Genomic DNA, 23,901 nt, shown 5'->3' on the forward strand with positions numbered 1-23,901 from the left:
ATTTTGTTTTCCCAATAAAAGAATTTTTATATATGAAACGGCGAAATTTTATTTTAAAATTTTTTAATGTAAATTATTAATATGAGAAAATAAAAAAAAATGGCATGTCATCAGCTGATTTGTATTGGTGCACCTTAAAATGAATTAATCTTTATTATCCTTTTTAATACATTATCGCTTACCGAAAGTAAAAACCAGTTTTGAACGTAGTCTAAAAAATATATAATTTATGCATCGAGCGTAAACTTGCATCTCATATTTTCGGACTAATTGTCAATCACTTTAGGATAACTTAAGTTGCCACTTGTGCGAATACATTTAACAATACGATTTTGTAATTGAAATATTTATGCTAATGGATAATATAGAATCGCGCTCTACAACAATTCAACAAATTACTAAATTTTCATATGAGTTAAAGACAAATAATATTTTTTATCCACATGGGAAAATATGAAACATTATAACTCACTTATGCCTATTTTACCAGGAGGTGGGAGGGTTAATGATATAAGGAAACCAACATTGGAGTTTATTCGGTAAAAAATTATTAAGACTAGAAATATATATCGGAGAATGGAAAAATTCTATAGCCGGCCTGGTGGGAATTTAGCGAATGCCAGGCCTAATTTCAATTTTTTTACTAAGGTTGCCCTCCTTTTTAATTCCATAATCACAAAAAACCTAATTTATTTTGAAAAAAAAATTTTGTTTGAGGATAGGGTTATTTAGAGTGGTCTCCTCTCTTTAACTCTTATATTATCCTCAGTTCTACGACTTAATGGATCGCATTTTGATATTGTTGCGACGTCTTATATTTAAATCACATTTTCCTTAAAATCATTCACCTAAATCTTGGTTTGGTTATCGAATCTAACTTTTTTACTACTCCTGAAAAAAAAATTCTGAACGAAAAAAGATGTGTTTAAAATAGTTTTGATAAATACCATATTCATTTCATATAGAATAGGCGTCTAATTTTTTACGCTTCTAAAATCAATTTAAGGCTGAGTTTATGTCTTTACTTCTAATTTATTAAAAGATAAAATGTCCTAATTTGAGTTTTTAAAAAAAATTAGATAGGAATTTTTTAGGCGTAAAAAATAGCGATAGAAAAATTTTTACGCTTATTTTCACAAAATAAACTTATATATATAGGTGTTACCAAAAATACATGATTTTTTTTTCTATAAAAATTCTAAATAATCGATTAGTTTGATTGAATCACAATTTTTTTCCATATGGCCTAGCCTGAGAGAAAAGTCAATAATAAAATATGCATTTATTAAAAAAAATGAAAATCGCAGAAATTTAAATAAGAATAGGTAAAGAAAAATACCCGGGCCGGGTTTAAAAATTTTTTTAAAAAAAATTTGGAAAAATGATATGACACACTTTCACTTTTTTCCTTTATTTATTTATTTGGACTAACATACATATACTTCTTCAAGTTTCCTAAAACATTATAACCTACATACTTTCCCAGTGGATGATGGCAAATTATAACAATCTATTTCTATTAACTATATAATTTAAAAGGTACATAAAATCTTACCTAGAAATGTGAAAATTATTCGAGTAAATATAAATTTCAAAAAAAAAAATGTAACGGAAAAAGGAAAAGGGGAAGTAAAAATAAAAAACTTTGTATGTTTATCGTGGAAAAAAAAGAAGTGAAAAAAAATTAAATTAATTTGAGAAAAATCATTGAACTTGAAAATACGGAGAAAAATTAAATTAATAAGATATTTAATGATAGAAAAATTAAGGCATTCATTCATATATCTTATATACTATACTAATATATAAAAATGGAAAGAAAATATAAAATCGAAAGTTAAAGAAACAATTGATTGGAGTTTAACCTAATTTTTATACATATAATTTAATTCTTTAGAAGAAAAAAAAAATTATGTCAACCATTTATTTATATCTTTCCCTTTCTTAAATTTAAAATATTTTAATATTATTCTATTTCGTGTCGTGTTCGTGTAAGTAGTTCGTACATGTGTTGTGCCTTGTGCCGTTATATTACGTTTTTTTATGAAATATAGGTCAATATAATTATTTTATTTTAAATTAACCACGAGAAAAATAAGTTTAAATAAGTTCAGAAGTCCATTTTTTTCCCCCTTAAAGATGCAATTGTAGTAAGTTGGACAGTTTTATCCAGGGTTGGGTATTTATTTGACGGTCATTTGACCGATATTTGACCGGCCAAATATAATATTCCTGAATCGAGATCGATTCTTTCCGGTCCATAGATTTTTTTTCTAATATAAGATACCGATTTTAAAAAAATATTCGATTATGGAAATATACGATTTTTTTTAAAAAAAGCGAAGAGAATATTAACGGCTGCTAAGAGATAAATAAATTTTTTAAAAAATAAATGGTTCATGTTGGAAAGTATATATCTTCGCCGTTTTTCGTATGGTTTGCTAACTAGTAGTAAAAAAAAGATGGCGCTGGAAAGGTCAGAATCTGAGGTATATATATCAAAGATTAAGTTGTACCTGATATCGGGGTTCGATCCCCGCTTTAACGAATCCTTTTTGGTAAAACTTGTTGTTAAACAGCACGTTATGAGCCGATTTTAAAAAACGGATAACTATATATTTCATCCAGACAAAATATTATGCAGGCCTGAAGATTTTTTCATAGAAGGAACAAAGGTATATATACATATATCATCGAAATCTCGAGTCTTAGACAATATTTTTCTGGCTAAAATATTGATTAAGCCGTTTTTAAAATCAGCTCAAAACGGGCAGTTTAACGACACTATATGAGGTTAGAAAGATATGTGTTAGTTTATTTTATATATTTTTTTAAAAAAAAATGGTTTTAATAAAATTTGGTTCTTGTTTTTTTTACCACATAACGATGAGTTTTTAACATTATATAAAAGGATTAAAGAGATTCGAATCGAGGCCCTCCGGATAAAATATTTGAAAATGTCCAATCTAAACGAGTTCTTGATAAGTCAGCTTGGACACGTCTGTGCTAGCATATAAAGGAATACAATAGTATAAAAAATATTCAAAATTAACCAATCTGTGGGCGAGATATATATACGTATGGGGTTAATTAAATCTTCTCAAGTGTTTGTGGAGTGGGGGATATTCGCCCCCAATAATAAAATTGATCGGTTTATTGTTAAAGGGATTTTTTCTTTACTTTAACCATGGTGAACGCAGTTTTAAAACCTTTTCATTAATTTAAAATTTTAATTGGGCCGTGTCCGCTGCTAAAATGTAATTGACCATATCTCTGCCCAAAGTAATTAACCATATCTCTGCCCAAAGTATTAACCAATCTTGAATATTTTTATTTTTTATTACAAAATTATGTATGAAATAAATTACTTAAAATCCGAGTCAATTATTAAGAGAGAAAAAATAATTATTAAAGCGTATCATTTTAACGTCCTGTAGAGTAGGGTAGGAGGGTATGATAGATATATAAGCAATTACAACCAGTAAAATTACATATTTTATTGCAAAACTACAATATATTTTACAATGAATTCTTTTGTCGATTTATGTACACAAATAAATTTGAAGAAAAAAAAAGGAATAAAATCAATTCTTTGATTTAATATCTTCTAAAAAATTTTCCAGGATATCTTCCGCCTTCTCAAGCTTGCCAGTGCTGGCGCGATTTGAATTTACCGAATTTTGGAAAAAATTTATGTCGTTAAAAAGTTTGGATGTTTCAGGATCGAATAAAACCGGAAATAAAATATCTCCCTCAGAATCCTTCGACCGTTGAATGTCTCGTTTGGCCTTTATGTCTTTATCGGAAGAAGGAAGTATAAAAATTTCCTCCAAAGAGTTTTCACTTCTTTCCGGATTCTTGGAAGAATATAATCTTGGGTAAGCTAAGGCCTTGTCCAATATTTTGACCAATCTCGCTACACTTAGTTTATCCTATGGGAAAGGAGGGGGTGGATGATGATAAATGATAATTTATAATAATATAATTTCATATATTGTTGTTAAATCACCTAAATTTTGACAAAATCGATATAATATTAGCTAAGCTTTTCGTCAAAAAACTAAGGATTGACTTAGGCCTCTCCTCAACTTAATGAATAAGATGAATTTTTTCTAGAATAAAAAATCGTCTAATCCATTTTAGAGTTTTGGGTAAAGATAGGTGATTTCGCAACACTAGATTGACATGGAGGGTCTAAAAGACCAAGAGGAAGGGAGGAATATGCTATTATAACTTAAAAAAAACATTAAAGAGTTGGACGCAACAAAGAAGATTATTTAATGTTTCAGACATAGCAGTCCTTTCATTCATGCTAGGCCATAATATATCCCACCTTATTTTTTGTTATGAAATATATGTGATATCAAGCGTTTAGCCTTATAAATTTCGGATAACAACTTTAGTAACGTTTGGTTATCTCGATATACACGTTAATATTGTGACCAATGTAGGAATAGAATAAATGGGGAAACAGGAAGTAATTTTGGTTTATTAGACAATTAATTTTAATTTTCAGTAGTTTATTTTAAGCAAGCCAATATTTATATTTAATACATCATTAAGTTTTATTGAGGACCAATAAGACTTACAGTTACAGTATCTTTTACCCTTTCTTCATATCTTGGAAAAGATATTGACCAGAGAATGTTTGGTTGTGATATTTAGGATATGAATAAAATCATTTTTTTAGTCATATTCAGGTATCCACACATTAATGAATTTGTAGTTTCTTAATCCTAATCTTGTTTTGTATAAACTACCATTGTAATGAAGGTGTACAGGATTGATTGTGAAATCAAAGATTTTGTTTCTTTTTTTTCAATTTCCCACAGATTAACCATCTCATTTTAAATAATGGGCATTATGGCCAATGAATGTAGCTCATTAACATTTAAAGTAATGGACAATTATGGCCAATGAATGTAGCTCATTAAATATTTTTATATTTGAGAATTCCCTTATTTCATAATTCTTTGTTTTATAATGACAATGTTAAAAAGATATAGGGAATTAAGGCCATGTATTTTCACTTTTAGCCCAACATAATATTTTTTAAAAAAATATTGAGACATGCCCAAAATTTATGTTTATATTTTTATTATAGATAGGTAATAATATAATTAAATTAAGTAATGTCAATATATAACTGAAGGTATTTAAATTATTATTATGGTACATGATTAAAGTAAAAAAATTTGCATTCCCATTTCAATTTTGTCAACTATGGATACTAGTTATAAATAATACTAATATAATACTTATTTAAAATAGAATAAAATATTTCCTAATTTATTTGAAGTATAATTTATTAAGGCTAACAGTTAAATGTTAAAATATAGTTAATTTTGTTGAGTCTTAATATAATATTAATTTTTTCTTTAGAAAATTTACATTTATATTGCATGGAACATATGAAACTAAGCTATAACCTTCAATCACTTCACATATAACTGTATTGAGTTTTTTGAATCTTGAATAGAATGGATCATCCTAATGGGTTTTTTAAAAAAAAATATTTTTAATTGTTTAAATTATAAATAAACAATTTGCAGTTTTGTAGATATTTTAAGCAAATAAAGGTTGGCATTATGAATAAAATAAGTATTAGAAGATAATTTAAATACCAAAATCAAATAAATTTTCAAAACAATTATTATATTCAAATTCATAAAAATTAATTATAAGAGTCATTGTCTGCTGCTAATAAGCTTAAGTTATAAATTTATTTAATATAAATTTTAATAATTATAATTTTATTTAATCTCAATCTCAAATTAATATAAAACTTTCATGATTGAAAATTTAAAAAAGTTATAATTTTAAAATTAGAGAAAGAAAGTAAAAAACTGAGTTAGTTCTGCCTATATATATTAATCCATAATATTATAATTTATATATAAGATAAAAAAAATCTAAAAGTTAATATCTACATTATATAATAGAAACATCCAATCTTAAAATAGTCATTAAAACCAAAAGATAAGTTATTTAAAAGTGTAACCCTTTTTTAAATAAAATTGTAAAACCAATTTTTTATTTAAAAAATTAACCTATAACCTAGCTGATCAAGAAAAATGTGGCTCCAATAAAATTTATAGGGATTCTGGATATATCTATTAAACAATTGTAAGCTTTTTGACAATAATCTTAATTGTCTTAAAATAAAAAATTTTATCATTAAATATTATTTTATAACATCTAAACATTGGACTAAATGTGACAAATCCAAGACATCTGTAAAATATGAGAAGTCAAAGTGTAGATTATCCTTCTTATCCAACTCCTTTTCAATTAAGTCATATTTGGAAAGTATATTAACATGTGGCTGTGCCAAATATAGCATAGTTGATAAAGATGTTAAAGTTGATGCAACATATTTACCCAAATCAAGGCAAAATGTAGAGTCTACAAGATTTACAACAACCATATTGATACCATTGAAAGATTTGTCAATATTTTTTTGAGATAATTTATGAATTATATTTAATAATGATGTATGATGAGTAAATAACTCAATTTGTCCTGGACAATCAAATAAAAAATAATCATAAATAGGAGTTTTCATAGATGATAATAGTAAAATTTGTTCTATTAACCAATCAATATTTTTTTCTAATATTTCTAGGCATTTGAGCATAGCACCATTGGGTCCTATATTATATTTCTTCATTACATTATCTAATTGAACAATAGTCCTAACATCAATATCAGGCTCAAAAGCAACACATTCATTAGCTGGATCTAAATTAATAATAGCCACCTTCCTTGGATTTTTAAATGTTATTTCTTCCTTAATCGATTTGCAATCTTTATTTTGTTCAATCTTTTTAGAAATTCTATCATTGATTTCATTTAAAAACTGGGACATTCCATAGCAATATGTAGTTTTACCTGAACCAGGAGCTCCTATAATTAATTGACCAAAAATCATATTACATTTATATTATTAATTTTATTAGCAAAAGACGCATTTTGAAGAGATTTGAAAAAATTGTAAACCGCACTTTTATAAGTTAAATATTTTGTGATCTAGTTTTATCTATAATAGAGAAATGATCATATATATCTTATAAAAATGAGATTAAGAAAGAAAGAATAAGAATGTATTGCCATTTTTGTTGCTTTTCCAATTTGAATATTAAACATGCTAATTTTATAAGTTTTTTATATATATACACCTAAGAAAAACATATTATCAAATCTAATATATTCTATACCACTATCTCAAAGAATAAATAAATGGCAGTTCAAGCTAACAATCGATCTTATCTGGCACTTAATATTAATTGCTAAGATAATGCAATATACTTTTAATGTTAAAATTGTGATATAGTTTTATATAAATCTATGATATTCCGAATATAATAAAATGAATTTAATACTTAAAAAAAACAAATGTGTTTTTTAAATATGTTTTGAACATTATATTATACATAACAAGTAAATTAAATAGAAATTGATAGAATAAGTTTATTATACCATTCGAAGAAATAAATGAAAACTAGCAAAACTTTCAAGTCAATATTTTATCTAAATATCATAACCATTAGTTGTGCTATTAAAAAGTCAATTCGAGCTGATTTTCAAAAATGGCCAGAATAAAATTTTAATTAAAATAATATTATATAAATCTGGAGACTTTGTTCATAGATGGCAGAAAGGTTTGGATCTCTATTTGCTTATATATTATTGTGGCTAAAATCAGGGACCCGGAGTGAACCGTAACGAACCGTTAAACCATTATAAACCGTTATAAATATCTGAACCATAACTGTAACCGAACCGATATAATTATTTTTTGAAGGAGTAAAAAGAACCTTTATAATGGTTAAACCGGTTTAGTTTTTATATTTCAGATTGAAATAATTTGAATATTCAGAATTATATACACTTGCTCTTATACCACTGGCGGTTCCCGCAACACAAGTTTCTGTAGAAAGGGCCTTTTCGGGACTAAAATTTGTGTTATCCTCTCATCGAACAAATATGAATCCATTTATATTAAAAAATATTTACTTATGCGTTCAAATAATATATTTAAAGATGAGTTATTTTAAATTTTATATATTTTTTTATATATAATTCATAGATGTTTATAATAAAAATAAATCAGACGATGGTGTTGCTCCAATAAAAAAAAATTTTTCTAACCGTAACTGAACTTTTATAAATTTTTTCTTAAGAACCGTAACCATTATAATTTTTTACATACTGAACCGTAACCAAACTATGAAATCTTAATCGGGTCCATTAAAAATTTTCCCATTTCTAACATTAATATTAACAACACTAACCTTAAGATTACAACATAGTTATAGCCAGGGGGAAGGCAGGGGGGAATTTTTTTTCCCCTTTGAAAATTTGTCTGTTATCGTACACATCTATTTAAATTAATAGGAATTTTCCCCCAAAATACCCCACACTTCCTGTTATCAAAAATGTATACAATATATTATTATAAGGAAAAATTAGTAAAAGTTAATAATTTTTTAAAATAACGGCTCTATAATTTAAAATTTTTAGAAAAAAAAGGATTTTTATAAAAAAAATTTACACAAAATTATTTTTGAAAAATCTAATATAATCAAAGGTCTAAAAATGAGGACCTAAAGATCTCTAATGAAATTTATGAGAAAAAAATACACTTAATATATCCCCTCCCTTAGCAAAATCCTGGCAACGCCTATAGGTTTATAGCATCAGGTCTGTATCCAGTAGTAATGATTACATTGTAAAAAATATAGCAACTTACTAAAAAAAATGCTATTTTATTATTTAAGTATATACCCGTTTTTAAATATTATATATGTTCCAGGCCTATACTCATGAACTTTCAGTTGGGGTGAAAACTATTTAATTATGGAGAAGAATATTTTTTTGAAATAAAACAGATAATCAGATACTTCTATAGTGAAAATTTATAAATAGAAACAAATACGAAAATTTAAAATAATATGCCGATATTTGTTTTTAAGTTTTAATTCAAATGTTATGGTCTGTAATTATTTTTACACGACCCATAAAATATATTTTGTACAGGTCCTTCGGCCTGACCAATAATAATTTTTAATGAAAGAAAAAAATTTGGTAAAAATATTTTCAAAACTTCAACGTGGCCGTAAAAATATTTTGAGCACTTTGACCGGCTAAAAAATTCTTTTCCGGCTCTTTCAAGCTTCCAGCCGCGCCATTTAATTGCTATATTTATCAGCATTTTTTATTATTATATTCAATTGTAATAAACTTAATTTCCAAAATATTTTCTATATTTCATATTATTTTTATATGTATTTATTTGACATGTTTAAAAATAGATAGATTTGGAAGGTTCTTCAGCCCGATCTTTGATACGCTATTTTTTCTTCTTATATGCTAGGTATTAGTTTTATCAAGTAGGTTTTTTTAAAAAATGTGAAGTAAAGATAATTTTAAACGATAAAAATTGTTTTCTCCAAAGATTTAAAATACCTAATAAATTTTTCAATAATATTTAAAAAAAATTAAAAATGCATGTATTGATATCATTTTAAAAAAAAATAATGTAATAATCACATTTTACAAGATTTTATCCAAGAGAATAATTATTTTTTTTATATAAAATACTGTAAACATTAAACATTACTTCGTAAAAATTAAATATAATATTACATTTTAAACAATAATGTATAATACTTGATTGCAACAGGTAATTTGTAATTATATTGTATATCGTATCTATTTTTTTGTGCATTATGTTAGTTTCAAATATAATATTTTAAAAAAATTTAAATTCCGTCTATCAGCAATCAAATTAAAATCTTAAAATTTATAATACAATTGTTGTTCCTTTTGTTCATTTTGCATTAATTCTTTTCGAAAATATGTAATATAATTATATAAAAAAAATTAAATAAATCTTTCATAAAGATTGAGCGAATAAAAATTTCCGTTTTTTGATACAATTATATAAATATATTGGAAATTTTAATAAAATTGTTTTTTTTAAAAAAAAAATAGATTAAAAATAATTTATTTTTTTGCTACAACGAAAATTTGAGGCTCGAATAAAAAAAAGAGAGGAAAAAGTAATTTTATCTTTTGTGACCTGAAAGGATTTAATCGAATTTTCATTGACAATTTAAATATAGTATATATAATATATTATCACAGTTTCAAACACTCCTTTGGGATAAAAAAAAACAAATCCACAAAAAAAAACAAATTCCTTAAAAGTAAGCAAACAGCACCTTTTAAGATACCACAGATAAAGTATTAAATAATATTTTATATTTTTTTAAGTGTTTATGATACGCATTACTTCGAATAATTTTATGAATATTTTTAATAAAATAGATGCGATATACATTGCATTTTTTACTGCCACACGATGAATGAAGGAAAATGAGTATATTTTAAACTGTTTTTTTTAAAAAAAGAAATATGATTGAGGAACCATTTTTTTGTAATAAAAAAATACGTAAACTTTAATTGTTATAATCGGGAGAATAATGTATTGCAAAAAAAAATCTAGCAGGGAAAAAGAATACGCATAAATTAGAAGTTACAAAATAAATATCTGTTGTTTCGAATAGGCGCAAACACAAAAATGAGATATATTTCGTTTTTTAAAAAAAATGGCGTATGTCTCATCAAAAAAGCATTAAATGTTCATTCATTCATTAGTAGAATGTCTAGCGTCGATAACCCCCTCTTCGCTGTCAACCCGTTTGGTCCAATTGTTTTTATAATCATTCTCGATATAACTCTTGGCTTTCTCTTTGTAATGATACCTTAGTTAGTTATATTGTAATAAAAATGAGTAAGCTTGTGTCCTAAATTTCAAAAATATAAATTTGCGTAACTTTAACGAAAAAATAGAAATAAGCTATTTTTAATGCAGAAATAAAATAGTGGCCTAAACCATTTTTTCGAATTTAGGGAAGTTTGTTAATTTTTTTAATTCGAGAAATTAATAAATTTTACTTTTAAAGTTTGTAAAATTGTGAAATTCTTATTAAAAAAAGTAAGGAATATTAATAATAATTCCTAGTTCTACTTCTTCTTTAGAAAGAAATAGGTCGATTTGGGTTAATATTTTTATGAAAATAGAAATCGATTGAAGATCTATAAGACATCAGGAAAATTGATTAAAAAATATTAAAGAAAATGATAATATTGAATATGAATCAGAACAAGAATCTACTACGGATAGCTAAACGTTAGTTATTTAATGACAATGAATTTAAAAAATTAATATTATAGATTCATTTTACTATTATTTTCAAAATAAAGTTAATATTAACTTAAAAAAACATATATTTGAATTTGACCATATATGATTTAAATTAATTGGGAAGTAAAAATATAATTTTGTAGTCATTATAAATTAACAAAACTTTTAAATTTTAATGGAAAATTGGGGCGTAAACCTGGAAAATGGCCATTAAACGACGAAGAAGATTCATATTATTAAATTAGGTAATAAAAAAATAAAGTCGAAAACCTTATCATATTATTTTAAATCCAAATTATCTAGACTAACTGTATTAGAGGTCTGCAAACCCAATAGGCTGGGGCAAAAAAATGTTAGTAAATATGTTAGAGTATCAATCAGTTTTTTCCGGCAATGTTATATTTTTTTCAACTTCAAATCATTGAGCGCTTTTTTAAAAATTAACAAAATCTGATTTAACCGGAAATACCCATCATGTTTGGAATACCTATCTTATGAATTATAGATTTGCTGTTAATCTTTGAGTTATTTATAATTCATATAAAAAAATTTATGAAAAAACTAATATAATTAGATTAAGTTCAAAAGTTCATGGCATTGTTTGAAATTTATAGGGTAGGTATTCCAAAGATGATGAAATATATTACCGGTAAAATCAGATTTTTAAATTTAAAAAAAACGCGCTCAAAAAATGATTCAAAGTTGCAAAAATAACACATTGACGATAACATATATATTTAATAATTCTGAGATTTCAGATGTTTAATTTAACCACTACCAAATTTTATAAATATTTGTTTATTTTGGTGTTTAACAACACTTTAGTTTTATGACTTGTATTTTTTTTTAAAAAAAAAATTTAAGCCGGGCCGATAAATTTTGCTATTTACAGACCTTCATTCCTTATATTAAAAAAAAATCGGCTATGATTAGAAGCCCGGCCCCGAGTGTGAGTCTCACTTGACTCGTTCCGACAGTATCCCAAATCCGAATTTATTTTTCAAAAATAATGGCCGCCCGGTTTTAGATCGAATTATATTATAAACGAAATGGAATTTAATTATTTTATCGGTCACATTGGTTCCTTGCCAATTTTGGTAGGTTAAAGTCAAACTAGCTTCCATTTTTTGTTTGTTTTATAGACCTCGATCCGAATACCGCTTATTTTAATCGGTTTTCTAAAAATTTTAACCCCAACCCCTGTGCACACTTTATTTATATATATTTAAAAAAACTTGGCGTAATAATAGTAAGATAGCCCGTAAAAGGTTTGGGCTATACATTTGCAGATCACGGTAATTGCCAAAAGACTTAGCGCCGTTTTTTTGTTGTTGTAGAGATTGCAGGACCCGTACTCGAATATAAACGACGGGTTATGCACCTGGTCCATGGGGTACGGTATATCCCAGAGTAGACAATTGAGATCGATGATCTTCCCAAAAATGATAGGCCCTGGTATACTTCCTTTTTTTCAAAAAATAAAATAACGTATGTTATAAAAATTTGTTTTTGTATTTACTATGGGTAAAAAATCGGTTTGGCTGTTGTTCAGAGAATGAAAAATGGTTGGATCAGCATATTCCAAGGATTTTAAGTCATTCACACTTTATTCACATTTAAGGGCGGATTATTTTTTTAAATAAATATTTGCTTTTCAAATTTGTTTCTGGGTCTTCGCAAAGATTAAAATGCAACGCATTGGCGCGAAATTATAAAAGAAATTTAATAAAATTTTCCTACAATTATCGTTTGTAAGGGATAAGCCAGTATTCCGAACAGTAGCGAATATCGGTTCGGCTCAAATAAAAATAAAAATAACGGTACATAGTTTTAGTTCGGTTTTTTAAAAAACCGGGTTATACCTGTTTTAGCATAAAAATTTATTAGGAATTATGTAATAGAGAAGAACGTTTTAGTTAAAATATTTCCTAAAAAAAATGTTTTTGAAGATTCTCTTCTATCGAATTATATCCATATGTGGAGAAAGAATAAATTATAAAGGTGAGAACCCTTCTATATGCTAACTTCGGTGGCTGGCACCACTGTCAAAATAGCGATATACAAAAATATCTAAAATGATTTAAAATAGTCACGATATTAACAGGTTCAATCCGGTTGTCAAATCCATTCACGGGTTCGGTTTAAGCTCGAATGATAAATTTTTGTATGGTTCGGGTTTTGTAAATACCTATTGGTTTAATACAGGTTTAAAGGTTTGGTTTAGATCAAAAATAACACCGGTTAAAAGAGGGAAAAAAAACTTAAATTTTAATATGTCGGGTTATCAAATGATCGCATGGTGAAATTTCTGAATGATAAAAGTGTCGGTGCGATAAAAATCAGAATTATAAAGTGTGGTGTAAAAATGACGTCAGGCGATATTAAGTAATATTCTCTGCCTAATATATAAATTTTGATTGTGATAATAGATAACCCTCTCCTCCCCTAGCCATTTAAAAAATTGGGAGTCGCTTCTTTTCCTTCCCTAAATTAGTTGTAAACGTAAGAACCGTATATTTTTCTAAAGCCGCCTTTATCATGTCTAGTAGCTTTTTTTGTAATAAATAGTGCAAATAAAAAATTTTCGGGTATCAAAAAAATGTTATGATCTATATTCCAATTCGGGGATTCGAATCCAAACCAGAATTTTGAACTCTCATGTTCCTGAATATTTTAATCCTAAATAATTATCGAATATAAATGTTTTAGTCGTTTTTTTCAAATCAATTTATTTTCATTTTAAAATCTAGGAAAATAATAATGAATAAAAATCCATGTTCTCATTTACATTCATAGAATATAAGATTGTATAATGTTTAAAAAAAACATCATTCGTTTGTTGTCCATTTGTGAAAGAACATAATTGGGATAAAAAATTCTTTCTTTCAGCATATTCATGGGTAAATAATTAAATATAAATAATAATTATAATTAATATAATTATTTAAATTTACAGCCTGATGTTAATACCTCTGACTTCTTTTTTTCCTATTATTTTTTTTATTCCTGATCTAGAATAAGAATTGGCTTTGAATCAAATTGATAATTGTGTTTTTTAATTATCTAGGTTTCCCAATACACAATAAAGCTCTTTTAAGTAAGTGGACCCATGCAATTAAAAGTCATTCTTTTTCACCAAACAAATACTCATATCACTGCAGTGCATATTTTTCAAAAGAATCTTTTTATCCAACATCTGAAAATTATCATGAACTAAAATCCGTTGCCGTATCGAATATATCACTACATGGGTCCACTTACTCAGAAAAGCTTTTTTTATTAATTGGAAACCTAGATAATTAGTAAAGATAATTACCATTTTGATTCAAAGCCACATCCTATTCTATATAATAATAAAGTGATCAGGAATAAAAATAATGGGAAAAAAAGAAGTCAGAGATATTAAAACTAGTCTGTAAATTAAAATAATTATATTAATTATACTTAATATTTAATAATTTATCTGTGAAAATGTATTCTCATGTGTTCTTTTGCAAATGGCCGCCAAATAAATTATGTTTTTTTTAAAAATATTATACAATTGAGCGTTGAGCAGTCTATATTATTAATATAAGTTTATGTAATAAACTTTTTATTCCCAATTTGTATGCTAAATCCATATTAGATAGAAAAATTCAAAAAATAGCAGGAATCTTATAAAAATAAATAAAATGAAAGATTTATAACTAGATATAAACATCATTTTGCGAGGAAAGAAAGATTTAAAAATGTTAAAAATATAATCTTTTTAGGCCAATAATTTTTTTCCACATTATATAAAACATATTTTCCTGTTTTTTGTAAACTTTTATGTTTTCATGAATTATATGGAGTTATATTTAATTTTTATTTTTCGTTTTGTAATTTATCTATTCTTCTTAAAAAAAATACAAAAAACTTTTACATGAATTATTAAATTTATATCATCTTATATTAAAAAATATATATTTGTTGAAAATTAAACCGCTATTTTTGTTATATAAAAATAAATTATATTTTAAAAATGCTCCATCTCACGGAAATTTTCTTGTTACTTTATTTTCATATTATAATATTATTATTTTAAAAATTGTTTAGTATATTTAATTAATTTTTTTACATTCATTTATATATGAATCTCTAAATAATATAATTATTTTTGGTTGTTGCTTCTTTCAGGGAGGGGGGAGGGGAGAATATTATTCTTATTTTATTTTTTTATGTTAATTAAATCGAAATTGTGTTAAAATTTAACAAACTCTTTTTATTTTATTCTACCCGTATTGGAATTGCAACAAATATGTTTCCTGACGGTGTTTATTTAAACAAAACTTAAAAGTTGCTTCATCGTTTTGAGTATATACACCTTATTTTTTAAAAAAAGAGGAAACATTAATAAGTTTGTATGAAAGGAATTATGTATATATGTATATATATACTCTAATAAAAATTGGAACTAAGAATTATAGCTCTAAATAATAATCAGGCTAAGAATCGTAGCTCTAATATATCTTTTTGAAAAATTTTTATATCTTGCAATTTATATTTATATGCGATTTAAAATAAAATATAAAAAAATTTGTATACATGAAATATTTAACCTTTTCATTAAGGCTATGGCGATTATTTTAAATGTAGTCTATAATAATCTTGTTTTTATGTCAATTTTAGAAAGTGAAATTGGGACAAGAACATGCAATAAATGTTTATTTTTATTATTTTGACATAATCTTGTGAATTCAAAAATAATGAGATTTTATGAAATGCAATAATAGAAACATTATTTGACTAATTACTACTAATAATATGTTAACGGTGATACAAAATATCTGTCAAAAATATTACAAATATGAACTACGATTATTTTATAAAGACGTTTTTTTAATCGTTGAGCAGTGTGCAATAATATAAAAAGGAATTTGTATCTCTTGTTTTTATATCTTAGAAGGTAAAATTGGAACAAAAACTTACAATAAAGAATGTAAAATAAAATCCAAATTTTTCGTAAGTAAATTATTTTTCTATGGAGTAGAATAAAAAAAAATGAAAAAATAGTGTTATTTTATTAATATCGAGTCAATATTTCTTTATGCACTCCAGCTGAACGCGAACCCTAAATTTTTATCACTGAACCCGAACCATGTTTTTTTCGAAGGGCTGATATCCCTGTTCCAGTTGGTTGGATAAAAAATATTAACCAATCTGTTGTAATATAGTTTGCAAATGTATAAATTACATTTAAATTGTTTATTTTATATTTTCCTTATTTTGTTAATTGGATAATTGATTTAACATGATATGATTTATGTTATTTATATACAAGTTAATATTACATAATCATTTTGGTAATATTTATTCGCTAATAATATTTATTTTATTTTGCAAATTGGTTACAAAAATATTATCACTACGAAATGTAATTTTTACTACAAAATTGGAATTTACTACAATAAAATCACTATCTATATACCTGTGTTTAATTTACTACTAACATAGTCTATTCTGGTTTAATCGAACCCAATTATGCTAGAGCCACCTCAAATATGAACGTAAAAATAGGAGGTCTAAGCCTTTGAAAATTTGCTTATTCTCGTAAATATACTTTTAAGCTATTAAAAAATATTCCTCCTACATACACCCCCCCCCCCCACCCACCTTTTCCCAAAAAATGTATATAAATAATATAACAATAAAGAAGAATTTGAGAGAAATATTAATATTTTTAAAATAACGTCTATAATTCAAAAGTTTTATTTTAAAAAAAAAGATGAAAACCCAAAATTATTTTAAAAAAATCTAATATAGCCAAAGACCTACAATAAATGGACCTTAAGATCTACAATAAAACTTATGAGGAAAACCCCCATCTAATAGTGCTTTCACCCCCCCCCCACCCTTAGCAAAATCCTGGCTATTACTTGGATGTAATTACACAAGCGGGATACGCATATCAAGCAGACGTGTAAATTATAATTCGAATAAAAATTGTGATGATACCCTGCCAGGTTCTAAAAAAATAGGGCTAATCGGGCTACTTGCGAAAAATATTTTTCGGGTCTTACGGGCCAGGACGAGGAAATTTGAATTAAAATTTTATGGTGGCGGGATTAAAAAAAACCTTTTTCAATAGAAATATATATTTTTATTTTCGTAATATAATTTTTCGAACCTAAAAGTCTAACAAACACCCATTGAATTCCCATGGCCAAAGAATTTTCGGAACTTTCCACGCATCTATTATTCGAATTTATATATTAGAATATAATTTACAAAGAATGGTGTCATTCGTCACTTTTTACGCGTAATAATAAATAATTTTTTAAAAAATAAAATTCCCCCCATTTCGAAATAATAACTCGGTCGTCATTTTTATAAATATTCCATCAGGTTTATCTATTCTATAAAACACATATTGGTAAGTGGGAAAAATAATGGGGGGGGGGGGGGTTATTAATATAATTTAATATATCATTATTTTTCATTATGTAATATCGTATAGATATAACCCATAACAGACCATTTCAATACAAGGTAAGAGCAGCTTGTAAAAAGATGTATTTGTTATCTTATTCGATCCGAATCTATTAATTCGGTTCGAATGCGAATAATGAAAAAAATTAAAAATATATATTCGACGAATCGAATATTGATATACAAAATTATATAAGTATTCGATCTTGATTCAAAAATTCGAATCGATCGAATGAGAGTAATGCATATATTTTTTGTAAAGGAATATATTGTATTCAGTATCAGCTGTTCCCCTGAAAAATAATGATATTGAAAAGTTCAAGGATATCCCCCGCCTCCCATTTACAAAGAAGTTTTACAAAGTCTATCACTATTTTTATTTTTTTTTAAATAAAGCAACTATCCAATATTTTTCACATTTTAGTTGAAAACTGATTATTTTTTGTAAAGTAATATATTGTATCCAGTAGTAGCTGTACCATTTTTTTTTAGACCAGCCCTGAAAAATAATGATATCAAAAAGTTCAAAATATCACCATCTTTTTATTTGAATTTTTTAGTAAGATATCCAAAATATTTTTTTCATTACTCTTAAGTTCAAGATCTACTTTTTGTAAAGCAATCTATCTTAATAAGTATCAGCTGTTCCAAAATTTTTTTCCTTGCTTATGAAAATAAATAAATAATGATAAATTTACTTGAGAGTGGCATTCACGCTAATCACAGCCACCATCAACAGAAAAAAAAGGGCTAAGAACATGAAGCACAAAAAAACGATCATGTATCGCGACGCGTTTCCCTCGTAAGCTTCCTTCCATTCTTCGGGATCGATCGTTTGTGATTGTATTCTTCTCGGGGAAAATAATTTGTTAAGGCCTTGCCCGCATCTTACATTGCATTTCCCGGATTTAGCTACGCCATTAAAATTGCTAGTATCCGGGAATCCCGGGATAGGCGGGCGTCTCGTGGTAGGCTGGTGTTCCGGGGTACCGGGGATACGTCTTGTGCCTCGTGTTGGTGGGGGTGTAATTGAAAACGTGAATTCCTGTCGTCCATGGGGAGGTGTTGCGGATATTGTAGAAAATAATGAAGGCGAGCGGGAAGCGATGCATAAGCAATCCTTGAAAAACTTGACACGATTAATTATAAAACATTTTCTTTAAAAATATATAATATATATAATATATCATTTATAATAAATTTATGAAACGTCGGGTGAAGCGTCATGGTTTTTCTATATCAGGAGAACATTTTTTAAAAAATGGAGATATAACCACGAATAAAGGATTATTCAAATTTATATTTTAATATTCTTATTGTTGATTTTGGGAAAGAATACGCTATAAAGAATCGGTTTATCGAGGAAAAAAATGGAAGCGTATTTAAAAAAAATGTGAATGATAGAACACTATAATACTCAGCCTATGAAAAGTAAAATTAAGATTTTTATTAAAAAAAGAACTCTTTTTATTAGCACATCGTCTATGTTTAGAAAGTTTGTAGCAATAAATTTTTAACTTTTAATTGTAATCCCCCCTCTAAAAAAAATTTGCTTTTAATTTATGAGAGTTAATTATCATTTTTGGGGGATATTGGTGTTCAGGGCCATCAAAAATGGAGAAGGATAATCAGAAGGGAAACTGGTCATTAAACGGAGAAGAAGAAGAATTTTTCGCCCAAAATTAATAAAAAGCTTCGAAGAACAATAATATCTTGTGATTTCATCATTGAAAGACTCAGGCTGTGTCCTAAATCTGGTTTAAAAATTGGCAAAAATACAATAAATTTAAAACAAAAATCGTGTGTTAAAATTTTGATATTTTAAAATTTTATAGAATTATATTGATATGTTTATATTTTTTTTATATTAAATATATCTTATTTCCTTTTTTTATCTTTAAAGTTTTGAAAGTTTACTAATTATATTTTTGCTATTTAGGACACAACCTACAAAAATATTATTTTAATCAAAAATCCTGCTTTTACAATTTAAAGATCAAAATTTTTTTGAAGAATTTTTACTTTTGAGTAGTTAGTAAAAGCATATTATAATTATTATAAGTATTGAGCAGATACCCATGACTCATACATTAAATAAACAAGTTATTTTTACGATTATTGTATGCAATTGGGTTAATAAAGGTAAAATATTATTGAAACCATGTATCGAGTGAAAAAAGTTTCATACACATTTTTGATCAATAGGAGAAAAAAAAATGCAAGACATTATTCCGAATGAGAATTAAAAAAGCATGATGAAAATAGAAAGGAAACAAATAATGTGTTTATTTTAACATCACATCTTGTCCTTGAAACCTAATCAAACCCGTTTTCTGTTTTAATATATAAAAATGGTTTTCGGTTCGGTTCATATCCTTGATATATTGATTGTGAAAACCACTTTTTGGTCGTATTTTTAAAAAAAACTGAGCCGTTTAATAACACTAATTCAGTCATTTATTTAAATTTTTTTATATTTTAACTTTATTCATAAAATATAAAAAGATGCATTAGTTAGCTTATTTATTCATAAAAAAAAGTGAATCCAAAAAAATTACTCGACACTTCAGAAAGTTGCCGTTAAACTAAATTGATGATATAAGATTGTAAGATATAAACAAGAGACCATTTTTTCCGACCCAAACCTTAAGGAAGAAAAACCTTTTCCCGAAATGACTAAATCCCAACATTTAAAAATAGGTTCGTAAAAAAATACCCTTTGAACCCGGTTTACAGCTCCGGGTTCGGTTCAAAGCCCTGGACACAACACTTTAATGCAAATAATAATCTGTAAAATCCAAATTATAAAGAATATATTGCTTTCGGTTTTTAGGGTATACAAATTACGACTTCATTTTTTTAACATGAGTTTAATAGGCAATTAGTAGTGTTGTTAATCAGCCCTATTTGGGTCCATTTAAAAAAACGGCCCGATAAGATTTTTAGCCAAAATAATATTATGTAAACCTGGAGATTTTGCTCACAGCTGGCAGAAAGGTTTGGATCTCTAATTACAAAATCTCGCTTACATAATAATATTTTGGTTAAAATTTTAATCGGGCCGTTTTAAAAAAAAACCGTCCTAAATCTGGCCATATAACAACACCAGCAATTAGCCATCTATCCATACTATGTTACTTGTGCGGAATATTTATAGGCCTTGGCAAAATATTTTACAAATTATTATTTTATTTTAAACTTATAACCTATAAAGTGAGATTTTTATTACGAAAAAATATCCTGTGATTTAATATTTGAAATCCCCCACCTCCCCTTTAGGAAAAATCATTGGTTAATTCTTGTTTCTATGATATTTATGAATCACATTTAAAAAATACATAATTGAATCTATTAATTATTAGCGTATGAGATGGGAAAATATAAACCGAAAGAAATATGGTCAAAATATAACATATCTAAAAAAAAGAGTTGAACCCCTATTGCACCTCCTAAGCGAAAAGTTTGAATAAAGGCCCTGAATATCGTTTTTAAATCGAAGCGGAGGTCCTTTAAAAAAAAATTATATTAAGATTCCCTTAAAAAAATATTGAGAAATTAATGATTGGCATTTTTCAACGTCGTGCACTTTCCTGATAATTGGTCATAATTATAAAACTATATAAAAGATACGAAGATATACACGATTTTTAGGTTTTCTTATTGAAGCAAACTTTAAAAGGGGGGGGGGGGTGCTCCTTTTTTTAAAAAAAAAGAAGAATATAATCACGAAAGGGATGAACAAAATAAAATAAGAAAAGAATGAAATAAATAAGAATTACCTTGTCGGCGCCTGATTCTAACTTGCTAGCTTGAGCCGAGCACCCGGCATAGCAGGCGGAATGATAAGTCAGGCTTCGGTCGACATCGCAAACCGGTTGATATTTTAGCATGCATTCGCAATGACCGTTACAAGGATTGGCAAGTTCGATTGAGCGTATCGACTCTATGCCTTGTGATCTTGGGAACGTAACAGTACCATTGAACCTGATCGTTAGTTTAAAAGAGTTTTAAAATGCCTATAACAGGTGAAAGTAAAAATGAGAGTATGAATGAAAGAGAGGGAAACAAAAGAGATGAAGAAAGGAATGAATGAGAGAAAAAAATATATATTTTAAAAAAAAAAAAATTAAGGATCATGGGGGAAGTTTAATTTAATCTATTTTTTTTTAAATTCATGTCAGCGATAAACTTAAATAATACCTCTATAAAGATTAAAAATCCTTAAATTCCCAAAATTTTTGGTTTTCATTGATTATGACCAAGATAAAATAAAATTGTATATGTAAAGGAGCTAGTGAAGAAGACCATTCTATTCTCTCTTTTTTCAGTACATATAATAAAATATACGATTGTTTATAAATAGCATTACATTCCTTTAAACATTTTGGTTATATATTAAATTCTTTCTTTTCTTTTTCTTTCTTTCTTTCTTAACTATTTTACGGTTGGGGACGTTTATACAATATATTATATACAAATATTTAATTTTCCCCCAGTTTTAAAAGAAGTTTAAAAAATTATGGCAAAGTTGTCGGAAATTAGCAGAAGTTATGTACTAGTTAACGCTGCATTTATAGTAATCGAGATTCGTTCAAGCGATGCGATATCTTCCGTTAATTAATTTACATAATCAAGCCAATTATAGGTGATAATTTTATAAATACTGAGCAAAATTATATCACCTGAAAACCATATGTTGCGATGCGATGGTAAACAAAGCTGCGATTTTGATAACAATTAATTTCGCATCGCTTGAACGTATTTAACTTCTTATAAAATTCAGTGTAAACTCTATATATAAAGGAAAATACGATTCTGGTAAAATCAGGAATTTTTTTTAAACGAGCGATATAAATTAGAGATCTGTAAATCACCGGTGGCGGGCCGGGCCTATTTAAAATAATAATTTCGGTTCGGGCTGGATCGGGCCTAACATTTTTTTGAATTTTGGACCGGGCCGGATCGGGCTTAGGCTTTTCGGGACAAATGAAAAAAAATTCGTTCGGGATCGGGACGGACAAATTTTTTAAAAAAAATTTCGAGCCGGGTTTAGGAAATTAAGCTTAGTGCAGATCACTAATATAAATGATTTTTAAAGTTTAAAAATTAATTTGCGAAAACCTGAGGGCAATTTTTAATAGCCCTGATTGGGCTAAATTCTTTTTAAATACATAGTATACACTTAAAAATAGGGATTCGAACCGAACTTGAACCAAACCGTGAAATAGGTATTAACCGTCATTATTTACCTAATCCAAACAAGATCTGAGCCTTTAAAAAAATTTGTCCCCCGAACTTGAGTTGAACCTCTAAAATATAGTGTTGTTAAACCTCGATTTGCGCCCATTTTTAAAAACGGCCAACTCAATATTTTATCCAAACGAAAATAACGTAAGCCTGAAGATTTTCTCATAGATGGCACAAAAGTTTGGACATATATTAGCGAAATCTCAAGGCTTTGGCAATATTTTTCTGGCTAAAATCTTGAGTTAGCCGTTTTTAAAAATCGGCTCAACTCGAGCCATTTAACAACACTACTAAAATAGCAGGTGAACCAGTTTGAACCTTCTAACATTCTAACCCTTTTAAAGATGGTTAAATCAGGATTGACTGATAAGTATCAGTAATCGTAGTAATCGTTCTTATATATTTTTGTATATTACTATTTGACGATGTCAGCTATCCGAGTCAGTATATATAGAAGTGTTCTCAGCCATAAAATATATTATTCCTCTTTATTGGTAATAATTTGACAGAAGTGAATTTTGAAAATATTTTAATTGTATACGGCTCAACATTGAACCTAGACATGAATCGAACCGATATTAATAAAAAATACTATCAAACATTATATTTTGAAATGTCTTATAAATTATTATGAGCTGCTTAACCCCTCATGTGAATGATAAAAGGGATATACAATACAGATATACTGAAAATATCAAATAAATATAACCATGCGGGAGGAGGTAGATGAGCTTCTTCCGGTATTGTAGGAACTTTGAAAATTTTTTTTTTTGAAAAAATATTTGTAAATAAATTCGTAGCTGGTGGGGGTTAGTTAGCCCACAATAACACCCCTGCCCCCTAGTCATGGGGCAATTGATGAATTAAAAATAATATTTTATTAATATAATTGGGAAATATTTTTAAAATGATAGAAATATAGGCTTAAATTAATATATGATTTAGGATTTAGCAGCGATATTGGTGCATTTAGAAATCGTCAATATTTTACG

At 26.9% G+C, this 23,901-nt stretch overlaps 2 protein-coding genes across 5 annotated transcripts in view; both read right to left on the reverse strand.

Moving 5' to 3' along the window:
- Window positions 1-3,537: 3,537 nt before the first annotated feature.
- LOC135931964 (uncharacterized) lies at window positions 3,538-6,990 on the reverse strand. The gene is made up of 3 exons (XM_065469286.1): window positions 6,197-6,990; window positions 5,392-5,490; window positions 3,538-3,932 (listed from the first exon to the last, which is right to left on the reverse strand). The coding sequence occupies exons 1-3, from the start codon at window positions 6,929-6,931 to the stop codon at window positions 3,585-3,587; spliced, it is 1,182 nt and encodes a 393-aa protein (XP_065325358.1). The 5' UTR covers window positions 6,932-6,990; the 3' UTR covers window positions 3,538-3,584.
- A 2,661-nt stretch (window positions 6,991-9,651) lies between these two features.
- The window catches only part of LOC135922139 (solute carrier organic anion transporter family member 4A1-like), a 29,286-nt gene continuing 15,036 nt past the window's right edge, over window positions 9,652-23,901 (reverse strand). For 2 of the 4 annotated variants that reach the window (XM_065456556.1, XM_065456555.1), the window contains 6 exons: window positions 23,619-23,661; window positions 21,442-21,646; window positions 18,361-18,791; window positions 17,361-17,425; window positions 12,448-12,676; window positions 9,654-10,769 (listed from right to left, as the gene is read on the reverse strand). In XM_065456556.1, coding sequence (XP_065312628.1) covers window positions 10,652-10,769; window positions 12,448-12,676; window positions 17,361-17,425; window positions 18,361-18,791; window positions 21,442-21,646; window positions 23,619-23,661 — 1,091 coding nt within the window. In that variant the 3' untranslated portion in view covers window positions 9,654-10,651. Of the gene's footprint in view, window positions 10,770-12,447; window positions 12,677-16,211; window positions 16,394-17,360; window positions 17,426-18,360; window positions 18,792-21,441; window positions 21,647-23,618; window positions 23,662-23,901 lie in introns of those variants that run through there. The other 2 variants (XM_065456557.1, XM_065456558.1) reach the window with 2 other exon arrangements.

This window comes from Gordionus sp. m RMFG-2023, chromosome 1 (assembly GCF_954871325.1).
Source record: "Gordionus sp. m RMFG-2023 chromosome 1, tfGorSpeb1-WG-v2, whole genome shotgun sequence".
NCBI lineage: Eukaryota > Metazoa > Nematomorpha > Gordioida > Chordodea > Parachordodidae > Gordionus > Gordionus sp. m RMFG-2023.